At 38.1% G+C, this 14,000-nt stretch overlaps 1 protein-coding gene across 1 annotated transcript in view; it reads right to left on the reverse strand.

Annotated features, from left to right (window-relative positions):
* BDP1 (B double prime 1, subunit of RNA polymerase III transcription initiation factor IIIB) overlaps positions 1-14,000 on the reverse strand; it is a 96,264-nt gene that overhangs the window by 62,216 nt on the left and 20,048 nt on the right. Inside the window, 3 exon segments of the mRNA XM_054715179.1 lie at positions 4,859-5,006; positions 7,936-8,217; positions 11,192-11,335. Of these exon segments, the coding sequence (XP_054571154.1) occupies positions 4,859-5,006; positions 7,936-8,217; positions 11,192-11,335 (574 nt within the window).

Here is a 14,000-nt window from a genome sequence, read left to right on the forward strand (position 1 = left end):
ATATGAAAAACTCAGCACATGTGCATATGTGTATTTTTCTACATGAGAATAAATAACTACATCAAATTTTTCAGAAGATAAACATATAGACCAGTGGAACAGAATAGAAAGCCCAGAAATAAACCACGTATATATGGCCAAATGATCTTTGACAGGGTGCCAAAAGTACACAATAGGAAAAGAATAGTCTCTTCAACAAATGATATTAGGAAAGCTGAATATCCACAAGCAAAAAAAAAAAAAAATGAAACTGGACATTTATCTTATAACATACACAAAAATCAACTAAAATGGATTAAAGATTTAAAAGAAACACTTTAACTATAAAACTCCAAGAAGAACACATGGGAGGAAACTTCATAACATTGGTATTGGCAATGATTTCTTGGCTACCACAACAACAGGAACAGAAGAAAGAAAAAAAAAACCACAAAAATAAGCAAGTAGGACTACATCAAATTTAAAAATTTATGTACAGCAAAGGAAATGATCAAGAGTCAAAAGCCAATCTATGAAATGGGAGAAAAATATTTGTTAGCCATATATCTAACAAAGGCTTAATATTGAAAATATAAAAGGAACTCCTATAACTCATAGCAAAAACAAAAATGACCTAATTTTAAAACTTGGAAAAGAACTTGAAACATTTCTCCAAAGAAGACATACAAATGGCCAACAGGTAGATGTAAAGATACGTAATATCACTAATCATCACAGAAATACAAATCAAAACCACAAAGAGGTATATAATCTCACACCTGTTAGTATGGCCATTTTTTCTTTTAAGTGTTGGAGAGGATGTGAAGAACTGGAATCCTTGTGCACTGTTGGTGGAAAAATATAATGGTGTAGCCACGTAGAAAACAGTATGGAAGTTCCTCAAAAAATTAAAAATAGAACTATCATATGATCTGGTAATCCTTCTTCTGGGAATTTATCCAGAAGAATTGAAAATAGAATATCCAAGAGATCTCTGTACTCCCATGTTTACTGCAGCATTATTCACAATAACTAAGAGATGGAAACAACCTAAATATCCATTGACAGATGAATAAAGAAAAATGTGATACGTACATACAATGGAATATTATTCATCCTTAAAGAAAGAAAAAATCCTATCATAGGCTACAACATGAATGAACCTTAAAAACATTATGCTAGGAGAAACCAAGATGGTGGCATAGGTAAACACCTGAAATTGCTGCCTCACACAACCACTTCAAAACTACAACTAAAAAACAAAACGGACATTATCCAGAACCACAGGAAGGCTGGCTGAGTGGAAATTCTACAACTAGAAGAAAAGAGAAAAGCACACTGAGACGCAGAGGAGCTGCGGAAGTAAAGTGCAGAGGTATGGAGGAACGTGCGGAGGAAAGGGCTGGCAACTGAGTCAATCGGGAGAAAGACATAAGCTCCCAACTGCTCTGAACTCCGGGCGAGACACTAGGGACCCAGACCCATACGGGGAGAAACTGGACTGTCTGGCATCGGGCGGAACTCAAGGGTGGCTTTCTCTCAGAGGTGCTTGCAATGATTACCGAGGGAAACTGAGACCCGGGGGCCTCTTAGGGCAGGGCTAAGGAGCAGCCATAGCTGTTTGCTCTGCTTTGTTGATTCCCTGAGACCCTGCCCCACCCAAGCTGGGCGCAGAGGCTTTTGCATATGAATGACCTGGCCCTTTACAATCTAAAATTACCTAACAAACTGCAGCTGGGTCAGAGAGACCCAGAACATACAAAAGAAGGCCCAAGGCCCCACAGCAGCTTGCATTGCTTCACCTCCAAACCCCAAACAAAGAAGAGGAATCTGCAGATCTCTCTGTAGCTTCTGCCGGGTGGCCTCAGGCAGAGACTAAATTAGCACCTCCTTGAAGATCCAAGAGCCAGTGTACCCAGTGGTAAGAGTAGGACCATCCAGATTACAACTCCTCAGATCCATAAGGGACACACTCAGGGAGCAGACTCAGTGAGCACCAAAGCCTCACTGAAGCAAGTCTTGCCCCATAAGGGTGTCTCCAACACAGAAGTTCTCCCATCATAGACACAACTGATCCTCACAGCCAACTGGCCTGGAGGTCAATTCCTCCCAGTGATACCAACAACAATCAAGGCTTAACTACAGCAAGACTGTGCACACAGCCCACAAAGGGGTGCACCAAGGGTGTCCACCTCAGGTAACTGGGGAGGCTGAGCTACTGGGCCCTGCTAGGACACCTAGCACACAAAGCCACCCTATCAACACAGGGAAGCAGCCAAAATGTAGAGACAAAGAAACAGGTCACAAATGACAGAAATGGAGGAAAACAAACTACTGGATATAGAGTTCAAAACCATGGTTATAAGGTTTTTCAAGAATTTTCTAGAAACCACCGATAAATTTAGTGTGACCCTCAAGGTTATGAAAAAGGACCAACTAGAAATTAAGCATACACTGACTGAAATAAAGAATAATATACAGAGATCCAACAGCAGACTAGAGGATCGCAAGAATCAAGTCAAAAGTTTGAAATACAAATAAGCAAAAAACACCCAACTGGAAAAGAAAAAAGAATCCAAAAACATGAAGGTAGTGTAAGGAGCCAGTGGGACAACTTCAAGCGTACCAACATCAGAATTATGGGGGGTGCCAGAAGAAGAGAGAGAGCAAGATACTGAAAACCTATTTGAAGAAATAATGACAGAAAACTTCCCCCACCTGGTGAAAGAAATAAACTTACAAGTCCAGGAAGCACACAGAACCCCAAACAAAAGGAATCCAAAGAGGACCGCACCAAGACACATCATAATTAAAATGCCAAGAGCAAAAGACAAAGAGAGAATATTAAAAGCAGCAAGAGAAAAACAGTTAGTTACTTACAAGGGAGCACCCATATGATTGTCAGTTGATTTCTCAACAGAAACTATGCAGGCCAGAAGGGAGTGGCAAGAAATAGTCAAAGTGATGAATAGCAAGAACCTACAACCAAGATTACTTTACCCAGAAAAGCTATCATTCAGAATTAAAGGTCAGATAAAGAGCTTCACAGATAAGAAAAAGCTAAAGGAGTTCATCACTGCCAAACCAGTATTATATGAAATGCTGAAACGTATTCTTTAAGAAGAGGAAGAAGAAAAAAAGATAAAGATAAAAATTATGAACAACAAATACATATCAACAAGTAAATCTAAAAATCAAGTGAATTAAAAATCTGATGAACAGAATAAACTGGTGAATATAACAGAATCAGGGGCATAGGAAGGGAGAGGACTGACAATTCTCAGGGGAAAGGAGTGGGGGGGGAGGGTGTGGGAGAAACTGGACAAAAATTGTACACCTATGGATGAGGAGAGTGGGGGCGGAGGTAAGGGCAGAGAGTGGGGTGGGAACCGGGTGGAGGGGAGCTATGGGGGGGAAAAAGAGCAACAATTGTAATAATCTGAACAATAAAGATTTATTTTTTTAAAAAAAACATTATGCTAGATGAAATAAGCGAGTCATAGAGGGACAAATCAGGTATCTAAAGAAATAAAACTCATCTATATATATAAAAGCCCAAGCAACTGAACGACCAGAATGACCGAATAACCAGACTAACCGGTCGCTATGACGTGCACTGACCACCAGGGGACAGACGCCCAACACAGGAGCTGCCCTCTGGTGGTCAGTGCGCTCCCACAGCGGGAGCTCCGCTCAGCTGACCAACCCGTCTGGTGGCTCACCAGCCTGGCGGCAACCACTCACTCCCTCAAGTAGTCGTGCAGGTCCAATCTCTGGAGAACAGGCCAGGCACTAACAGACCAGCACCGTCAGCATGATCCTGACAGCACTGCCAGCCTCCTGTAAGTCACCCTTGGGCACCACGGCCGCTTCCCCTCCCTAGACACTCCACAAGGAAGAAATGATATAAAAGCAACCGCCAGATGGCTCCCAAAAACCAGCGTGAAGGTCAATGGGACGGACCGGCAAGGGCATCCCACTGCCCGCCCAGAGGGCTGATCGTGTCTCAGGGCCACCTCCCCCAGTTAGGATTCCATGCACGAATTTGTGCACCAGGCCTCTAGTAGAAACATAAATTAGAATGGTGGTTGCCCAGGGCTAACAGTAAGAAGGAAATAAGGAGTTGCTGTTCAATGGATATAGAGTTTCAGTCATCCAATATGAAAATGTTATAGAGATCTCCTCTACAATACTGCTTACAGTTAACATACTGTACTATCTACACTTAAAAATTTGTTAGGAGAGATTTTATGTTACGTGTTGTTGTTTTTACCACAATTTAAAAACAACAACAAAAACTCAGACAGCAGGATCAATCACATTTAAACTGCTAAAAAACAAAAATAAAGAGAAAATTTTTATAGAACATGATAAACCCACACAAACACTATCACAAGAAAGCTGTGTGGCAAAGTAAACATCAGAACAAAAGGCAATAACCAGAATATCACACAAATGATAAAAGGATGACTTCACCTAGAAGAGACAACAATTCAAGATATGTATGCACCTAATAACACAGCCTGAAAATACATAAAGAAAAACAAATAGAATAGGGGGAAGGTTAGGGAGAGGTGGGGGAGATAAGAGATCAACCGAAGGACTTGTATGCATGCATATAAGCATAACCAATGGACACAAAACTCTGGGGGGTGAGGGCATGTATGGGTGTGGGATGGGGGGGACAATGGTAAGATATGTACACATATAATACCTTAATTAAAAAAGTGGGGAAAAAAAAAAGAAAAAAGAAAGAAAAACAAATAGAACTGAAAAGAGAAATAGACCAAATCCCAATTACAGTTGGAGACTTTACACTCCTCTCTCAGTAAATGACAGAAAATGTAAACAAAGTCAGGAAAGATTATATATAAAATACCTTAATGAAAGAACAGGGTCAGTTTTATTCACAACTTTGTCCCTGGAGGATAAATCCTCAACTTCATCGATGGTCTGTACACAGGAAAGCTTCTGTTCCTTATTGCCTTCATCTTCATTTCTCTCAGGCCTTAAAAATGGACATTTATCTATGAATACAAAATATATGTTATTCTAAAAACTGAGAGCAAAAACATCTATATTTTAAAGCTCAAAGGAATTTACATATAACAACATCTCTGCCTATAAATCATTAATCCATTCAATATTTAAGTTCTTGTTGATGCAAGAGATCATATTTTAAGAGCATTAATCAAAAATCAACGAACTTACAACTGTGTTTTAGGATCAGCACAAATTTCTTAAGACAGTCTGTAGCATCCTCCTTTTATCTTGCTTAAATTTTAAGTGGTTAAATATATCTAGTTATGAAACAAAGTGGATTTGGCTCTTCTGCTCCTTCATTAAGTGTCATAATTATAACACAGTAATAGCTAATCATTTCAGAACTTACTAAGTGATAGAAACTGTAAGTCCATCAGATAAATATCTCATTTAATATTCAAAACAATCCTACTAAAAGTTATTCATATTAACCCCATCACAGAAAAAATGAATCTAAGTTGAAAGATCTTAAGTGACTTGCCCAAGGTCATACTTAGCAAATAAAAGAAATAATTTAAACCAAGGTCTGCTTGTGAGCTATCCCATTTTACATGTAATATCTTTAATAGTAAGCCACAAAAGAGCATAATATTATAATGCCTATAAACCAAACTATGCTACCAACCACGACTCATTTATTAAAATCATGTGGGTGCTCTCGCCAGTGTGTCTAAGTGGTTGATCGTCGACCTACGAACCAGGTCACAGTTCGATTTCCAGTCAGGGAACATGTGGGCTCAATCCTCAGGGCGGGGCATACAGGAGGCAGCCAATCAATGATTCTCTCTCATCATTGATATTCCTCTTTCTTTCCCTTCCTCTCTGAAATCAATGAAAATATTTTTTAAATAATAGTAATAAATTAAAATTCATATAGGTGAAGCTGAATTACATAAATTTTAAATTCTATGGAAAAGCTGTTTTAGCCCTAACCGGTTTGGCTCAGTGGATAGAGCATCAGCCTGCGGACTGAGGAGTCCCAGGTTCGATTCCAGTCAAGGGCATGTACCTTTGTTGCAGGCACATCCCCAGTGGGGGGTGTGCAGGAGGCAGCTGATCTGTGTTTCTCTCTCATTGATGTTTCTAACTCTCTATCCCTCTCCCTTCCTCTCCATAAAAACATCAATAAAATATATTTAAAAAAAGAAAAGTTGTTCTGGTCTGCTACTATTTTTATTTCCTCTCTTTACTTGATTATCTGTTTTAAATAATCTATACATGAACTCTTTTGTCTGTTTGTTTGTTGTCCATCCTCACCTCAGGATATTTTTCCATTGATGTTTAGAGAAAGTGCAAGAGAGGGGGAGATCTCAACAAAGAGAGAAACATCCATGTAAGAAAGACACATCGATTGGCTGCCTCCCACACGAGCACTGACTGGGGCAGAGATCAAGTCTGCAACCGAGGTATGTGAGCTTGACGGGAATCGAACCTGGGACTCTTCAGTCTGCCAACGCTTTATCCATTGAGCTAGGACTATATATGAACTCTTAAAGAAAGGGACCAAGACTTCCCTAAACTCTTAGCCCGCATTCCCTAAAAACTCATGTGTCAATATGTCTGCATTCTAAGAAAGTTTAAAAAATGGAAATGGGAGGAATACTTAGTGCAGTAGCTCTTTTATAGAAAGTAATCAACTTATTGTGGGTTCAGAGAGGTGCTATGAAAAGGTAACATGAACACCTGTGATTTATTAACAGATACAAGCAATGTAAATTTAACTACAGTAAGTCCTCACTTTACATTGTCAATAGGTTGGTTCCTGGAACTGAGGCAAAATTACATATAACAAAACCAATTTTACCAGCGACTAACTTATGTATAAACAAGAGTTAAGTTCCTAAGGCATTTCATCAAGTTGTAAAAAAATGATGTTGAGTGAAACCAAATTATTTGAAAACCTGCAGTATATATGTGACTTCTTACCATTGTTAATGGGTGTACAATGGAGGTAATAAATCTTAGAGACAAGTTTTAGAGAAAGAAATGTCCCCATTTAGCTTTGTGGTTTTTATTTTGTTTTAATTAACAACCTTTTTCCTACTAAATTAAAAATAAAAGTGTTTTGCTGTGGCCTGTGCTGCTCAATGGTTAGAGCATTGTCCCATGCACCCGGGTTTGATTCTGGTCAAGGGCATGTACCTGGGCTGTAGGTTTGATCCCCAGCCCAGTCAGGGTGAGTGCGGAAGAAAACTAATCTCTCTCACATCAATGTCTCTCTTTCTGTCTCTGTCTCTGTCTCTCCCACCCTCCCTCTATTCTACTCTCTCTAAAAATAACATGGAAAAGCTCAGTCAGAGTGGCTCAGTGTTTGGGCATCAACCCATGCACCAAAAGATTGTTGGTTTGATTCCCAGTCAGGGCACATGCCTGGGTTCAGGCTCGATCCCCTCTGTGGAGCATGCAGGAGGCAGCCTATCAATGTTTCTCTCTCATTAATGTTTCTATCTCTCTCCCCATCTCCCTTCCTCTCTATATAAAATAAATAAAAACATATTTAATAAATAATCATGGGGGAAATATCGTCAGGTAAGGATTAACAAAAAATAAATAAAATAAATGTGTTTAACACAGTACATAAACACAGAACCAATTAATAAACATTAGTAATTACTACTATCTAAAGAAAGGCATTTAATTCATACACTATACTAGAGGCCCGATGCATGAAGATTCGTGCAAGAATAGGCCCTCCTTCCCCTGGCTGCCGGCACTGCCTTGCTCCAGCCAGAGCTGCCTTCTGCCTCTTCTCGCCTTGTTGCATCAATTTGCATATTCCCTCCTTATTGACTGTGGGTGCTGCCATCGTTTGTCGAGTTATGGTCAATTTGCATATTCCATCTTTATTAGATAAAATTATTATATGTATGCCATCAAATAATTAGAGGGTATTAAAATATGTAAAAAACTTACTTTTCTGTTTTTCTCCTTTAGAAGGGCCTGGCTGAACAGTGGCATTTCCTGAAAGATTTTTTACGTCTTGTTTACCAACTTCATCTTGATTTTTCCTTCTTTTCTCTAGATTTAGGTCTGGTTCTAATGCAATCTGTTCTGAATCCTGTCCTAATAAAGTCAGGGGCTGCAGTTCTTCTTGAACTGACTGAGCATCCTTTTGAGACTCTTCTGTATCTGAAATTTTAGCACTCACAGACTCATCTGGATTATCAGTCACTCCTTCACTGGCAACTTTTTTCACTGAAAATAAAAGAAATGGTTATAAATGCATAAACAACCAACGAAAAATTCTTAAAGCAGAGATGGTAAATACCCAAGGATATCCTCTATAATATTATTTGTATAAGCAAAATTTTGAAGACAATATAAAATGCCCGACAGAGAACAACTAAATTGTTATAATACTACATTTATGCTATAAAAATCCATGCAATAAATAATAATAATGAGGTAGGCTCATAGGTAGTGATGTAAAAGATTTTAAAATATACTATTACATTAAAATCAAGTTGCAAAACAACATATATAGTATGACCTCATTTCTATTAAACAAAAACAATTACGTATAGTCTTAACACACACACACACATACACATATGCATAGGAAAGAGTTTAGTAATAGTTATCCATAGCAAATCTGAAGATTCTGATTGGCAGGGTAGAAGAGAGAGTTCAAGAATTTTATTTTCTGAATGATTTTTCAATGAATAATCTTTTTAACAAATATTTTTAAACAATTTCTAGTGCTTTTTCTTTTGAAGGCATATAAATAGTTAACTGTAACAAAAGATGAAAACAGTCCTGGCTGGGTGGCTCAGTTGGTTAGAGTGGGTTCGATTCCCAGTCAAGGCACATACCTAGATTGCATTTCAATCCCAGGTCAGGATCATATGGGAGGCAACCAATTAATGTTTCTCCCTCTCTTCCTTCCTCTCTCTCTAAAATCAATTTTAAAAATAAATTTAATTTAAAAAAAAAAAAACAAACACAGCCTCAGGTGAGGATTTTTTTTAAAAAAAATTTAAAGATGAAATAATTTAAAAAGCAAAAATAGAGATCACCATGCAAACAGCATCCAAACCAAAAGCAAACTTAACTTCACAACCATGGCTGATCGGACATCTCTAGAAATATCTAATCTTTAAAAAAATAATAAAATTCAATGTCATTTATTTAATATATTTTATTGATTTTTTTACAGAGAGGAAGGGAGAGGGATAGAGAGTTAAAAACATCGATGAGAGAGAAACATCAATCAGCTACTTCCTGCACACTTCCTACTGGGGACGTGCCTGAAACCAAGGTATATGCCTTTGACCGGAATCGAACCTGGGACCCCTCAGTCCACAGGCTGACGCTCTATCCACTGAGCCAAACTGGTTAGGGCACAATGTCATTTATTTTTGTGAAAAAAGTCAAAACAAGATTTCAAAACTAAGAAAATAATACTGGATTTATTCTCTATCAGAATAATAATCAGCAATTTTTAACTTCTGAGACTTGTAATAATATATCTGAAAATTTCTCACATTAATAAGATACAGTGAGTTACTTGTGCTGTTACATGATAACCACAACATTAATACATCTATTTTACTCTCCTAGCGCTATGTATAGTAAGTAAAGAAAAATGACCAAAGAGTAAAAACTTTGCAGTGATCAATACCACTTTTTAAAACTTGTAGACATCACACTCCAAAAAAGGAAATTCGAGATTGGCTCTGTGCAGAAGAGAATTAACATAGCAGGCTATCCTTTGAAAGGTCTACCTAAAAAGGTTGGCCCGTTGCTATCTAGAAACTGGGGCTTGAAGAGAGTCCCCATCTGCCTACCTAAACTGTTTGTACAAATAATGAGGTTTCTGCTGAACAACTAACTGGCTTTCCTTCTGGGAGTCTGAATTCTGGTACGTGCCAAGCAAAGGGTATGACAAGCCTCCAATAAAAATCTTGGGCACTGAGTTTCTAACAAGCTTCCCTGGCAGGAAACTTTTTATATAAACCAACTTTTTTAAATCAACGAAGACCCATGTGCCTTTTCCCTTTGCTAATTTTGCTCTGTATCCTGTTACTATAATAAATCTTAGCTGTTAATACAACTACACAAAAAATCCTGAGTCCTCCCAGCAAATAATCGAACCTGGAGGGTGGTCTTAGGAACCCCCAACACAGGCTCTCACAGTCCTACGTTTGAGTCCTGCCTCTGCCACTATTAACACTGTGAGACCTTATAAAAAAGTAACTTAGGTCTGCAGGACTATTTCTGGGTGATTAAAACAAACAGAAAAGGGCTTGGATATGGACTAGCTAACATAAGGTTCCCTAAAGTTCCAACATTCTTTACACTGTGTGATTATAGCTAAACACTGTCCTCATAGATCACAATTTAAATAGTTTACAAAGTATAAATCTAAAAATTTAATAAACATACATAAAAACAATTTTCTACCTGGTACAAGTCAACATTAACCCTAAGAAATAATTTAAACTCAAACTACACAATTTAGTCACAAGTCCAAAGTATTAAGAGTGGTTTGTTTTTTTTAATGTTAAAATGTTGTGCCAGATTTGCTTTAGAGAGGAAAATAAGTAACCAAACATGACACTCCAGAATTCTGATACTCTTTTATTACTAAGACTATGCTCTAGATCAGTGGTTCTCAACCTTTCTAATGCCGCGACCCTTTAATACAGTTCCTCATGTTGTGGTGACCCCCAACCATAAAATTGTTTTCGTTGCTACTTCATAACTGTAATTTTGCTACTGTTATGAATCGTAATGTAAATATCTGTGTTTTCCGATGGTCTTAGGTGACCCTGCTAGCAGTTCTCAACCTGTGGGTCGCGACCCACAGGTTGAGAACCTAAGACCATCAGAAAACACAGATATTTACATTACGATTCATAACAGTAGCAAAATTACAGTTATGAAGTAGTAACGAAAATAATTTTATGGTTGGGGGTCACCACAACATGAGGAACTGTATTAAAGGGTCGCGGCATTAGAAAGGTTGAGGACCACTGCTCTAGATGCAAGAAAGATATCAAACAGCCATGACAATTAGAAAATTTAAAAGAAAAAAAAGAACAAATAAAAGACAGCTACTGTCTTGGGCCCTGATAACCTCAACTACCTGAACTACATGTGAACACTCGAAGGCTTAATATTGCAAGTCTATTAAGTAAAATAACACACTTCCTTTTAAAATAAATACCTTTTACATTTTTCCGTGGTTTAGAGGATTTCTTCTCCCTTAAACTCTGATTTTTAAGAGATTTTTGTTTTCTTTTCTCTTCTTCAGCAAGAACTTTCTGAAGCAAATGAGCAAAAAAATCGAAGTCAAAAGGGCGCTTTTCCTCTGTTTAATAAAAAAAAGAAAAAGAACCTTCAAATTTTTATTTAAGTACCAAAATATCAAAGCAAATGGGGCCCTAACTGGGTAGCTAAGCTGGTTAGAGCATCTTCCGGATACTCCAAGGTTGCAGGTTCAATCCCAGTCAGGGCACATACAAGAATCAATCAATGAATGCATAAGTGTTTCTCTCTCTCCTCCTTCCTCTCTCTCTAAAAGTCAATTAAAAAACAAACAACACAAATGGGCTTATCAACAGGAGACAATGAATAAAAAACTCCAGTCACTATACTATCCTACATAATAAAGAGGTGATATGCAAATTAACCCTCAGGCCCTCACAAGATGGCTGTCTACGACCAGGCCAGCAGGGGGTTTAGTGAGGGACGACCAAACGACTGAACAAGCAGGCTGCATGGGATGACCAGGCTGGCAGGGGGGGCAGTTGGGGGCAACCAGGCCGGTGGGGGGGCAGTGAGGGGCGATAAGGCCGGCAGGGGGGGCAGTTAGGGGTGACCAGGCAGGCAGGCAGGTGAGTGATTAGGAGCCAGCAGTCCAGGATTGTGAGAGGGATGTCCGACTGCCAGTTTAGGTCCAATCCCCGGCAATCAGACATCCCCCAAGGGGTCCCGGATTGGAGAGGGTGCAGGCTGGGCTGAGGGGATCCCCCCCAGCTACCCCCATGTACAAATTTCATGCACCAGGCCACTAGTCATCACATAATAGACCACTGAGCAATAAAAACAAACTTAAAAAAAAAAGGATCTACTGATAAAAGCAATTAATTCAAGTGAATCTCAAGCACATGATTAATGAGCTCTGGCCAAGTGGCACAGTTGGTTGGAGCATCATCTGTACAACAAAAAGTTGGAGGTTTGATCCCCAGTCAGGGCATGTACCAATTGATGTTTCTCTCAAACATTGATGTCTCTCCCTCCCCCTTCCTCTCTCTCTAAAATAAAAAAAATTAAAATATATATCCTCTGGTGAGGATTAAAATAAACAAACAAACATAATGAGTGAAAGAAGCCAGACATAAAGAAGTACATACTGTATGATTCCATGAATAAGACATTCTGGAACAAGCTAATCTATGATGCTTCAAATGAAAATAGTGATTGCCTGGGTCAGGATAGCAGTGGAGACTGACTAGAAAACTAAGTAAAGGGCCTTTCTGGAGAGATGAAAATGTCCCATATATTGTTTTGGGTGGTGGTTATACCACCAATTCTTTGTCAAAATTCAAATTACAAATTACACTGTGTGTAAATTATAAATCAACTTTTTTTAAAAACCTAGCACTAAGAAGTCCTCAATAGCCTATGCATCACCAGATGCCTGCTCTTTATTACTATTTACTCTACTCTTCCAAATACTAGCATGAGACAAGCAAATGAATATTGATTAGGACCTCTCATTCAATACCCATCAACAGCACTATCAGAAAGAGCAATTTGTGAACAAATCAGGAATAAATCCATTACAGGAGTTAAATCCTTGCCTAAGTTAAGCTCTACTCTGAAAATGTAGTAAAGGCCTGGCCGGTGTGACTCAGTTGGTTGGAGGGTCCTCCTGTACACCAAAAGGTGGTGGGTTCGATTCCCAATCAGGGCACATACCCAAGTTGCCAGTTCAATCAACAGTCAGGGCTCGTGTGGGAGGCAACCAATCAATGATGTTTATCTCTCACATAAATGTTTCTCTGTCTCTCTCTTTCCCTACCTTTCTCTAAGATCAATAAAATAAAATAAAAAGACTTAAAAAAATAGAGTAAAAGTAATTAATTAGTTAAAAATATAGGAATGTAAACAAAATGGTGCTCTATATACGTAAGTTCCAAGATTGGTTTGATTATAAGATGATTAGAAGCTGGCCTCAGAAAAAGAGATATATACCAAAACAAAAATAAATTAGCCAAGCCCAAAACTGGAATTCCTGAAGGCCCTGTTTTATTGTAAACCCAGCCTTTATGTATTCTGGATGATAAAAAATAATCCATAAAGCTTCTCAGAGGAATTCAAAATATAAGTTCTAAAAAATACCATTTAAGTTTAAATTTTTTTTTTTAATTTTCCACTAGAAAGAACCAAAATCAATGAATTTTAAAGGTATCTATTATAATGGTTTTAACAATGACTCCACATCCCATAAAAGATTTATAGGTTTATAAATTCTTATTATAATACGTAAAACTTAATGAAAAGATTCTGGACCACTTCTCTAAAATGGAGAGGGTTGAGGACCACAGTATTCCAGATCTTCCAAAAGCCTTTCCTGGAAGTGGTTTCCCTGAGGACCCAATACAACATGGGGTATAGGGTCCACTCATCTACCTTAGTATTTACTCATTAAATAAATGTACATGCTCCAAAATTTAGATCCTCTCTTTAGATTTTTTTCTAAGATAAATACTAAATAGATACTAAATACATTTATTCATCATGAGGCACTGGATTATTATCTTCCAAAGAAGGAACTACTTTATACAGTACATTTAATTGCTTTGCTTTACAGATCCTTTGATACCTTTCTCTAGATTTAAAAAGAAAAAAATGTTAACTTTAATGAGGCTATTAGTTAGACACTGAAAGGCACACATCATTCCTTCAAATCAGGAATAAATTCAAATGTCATTTCTTCAGACAGAATTTCCCTGACCACCCAATCTAAC

This window comes from Eptesicus fuscus, chromosome 4 (assembly GCF_027574615.1).
Source record: "Eptesicus fuscus isolate TK198812 chromosome 4, DD_ASM_mEF_20220401, whole genome shotgun sequence".
Classification (NCBI taxonomy): Eukaryota; Metazoa; Chordata; class Mammalia; order Chiroptera; family Vespertilionidae; genus Eptesicus; species Eptesicus fuscus.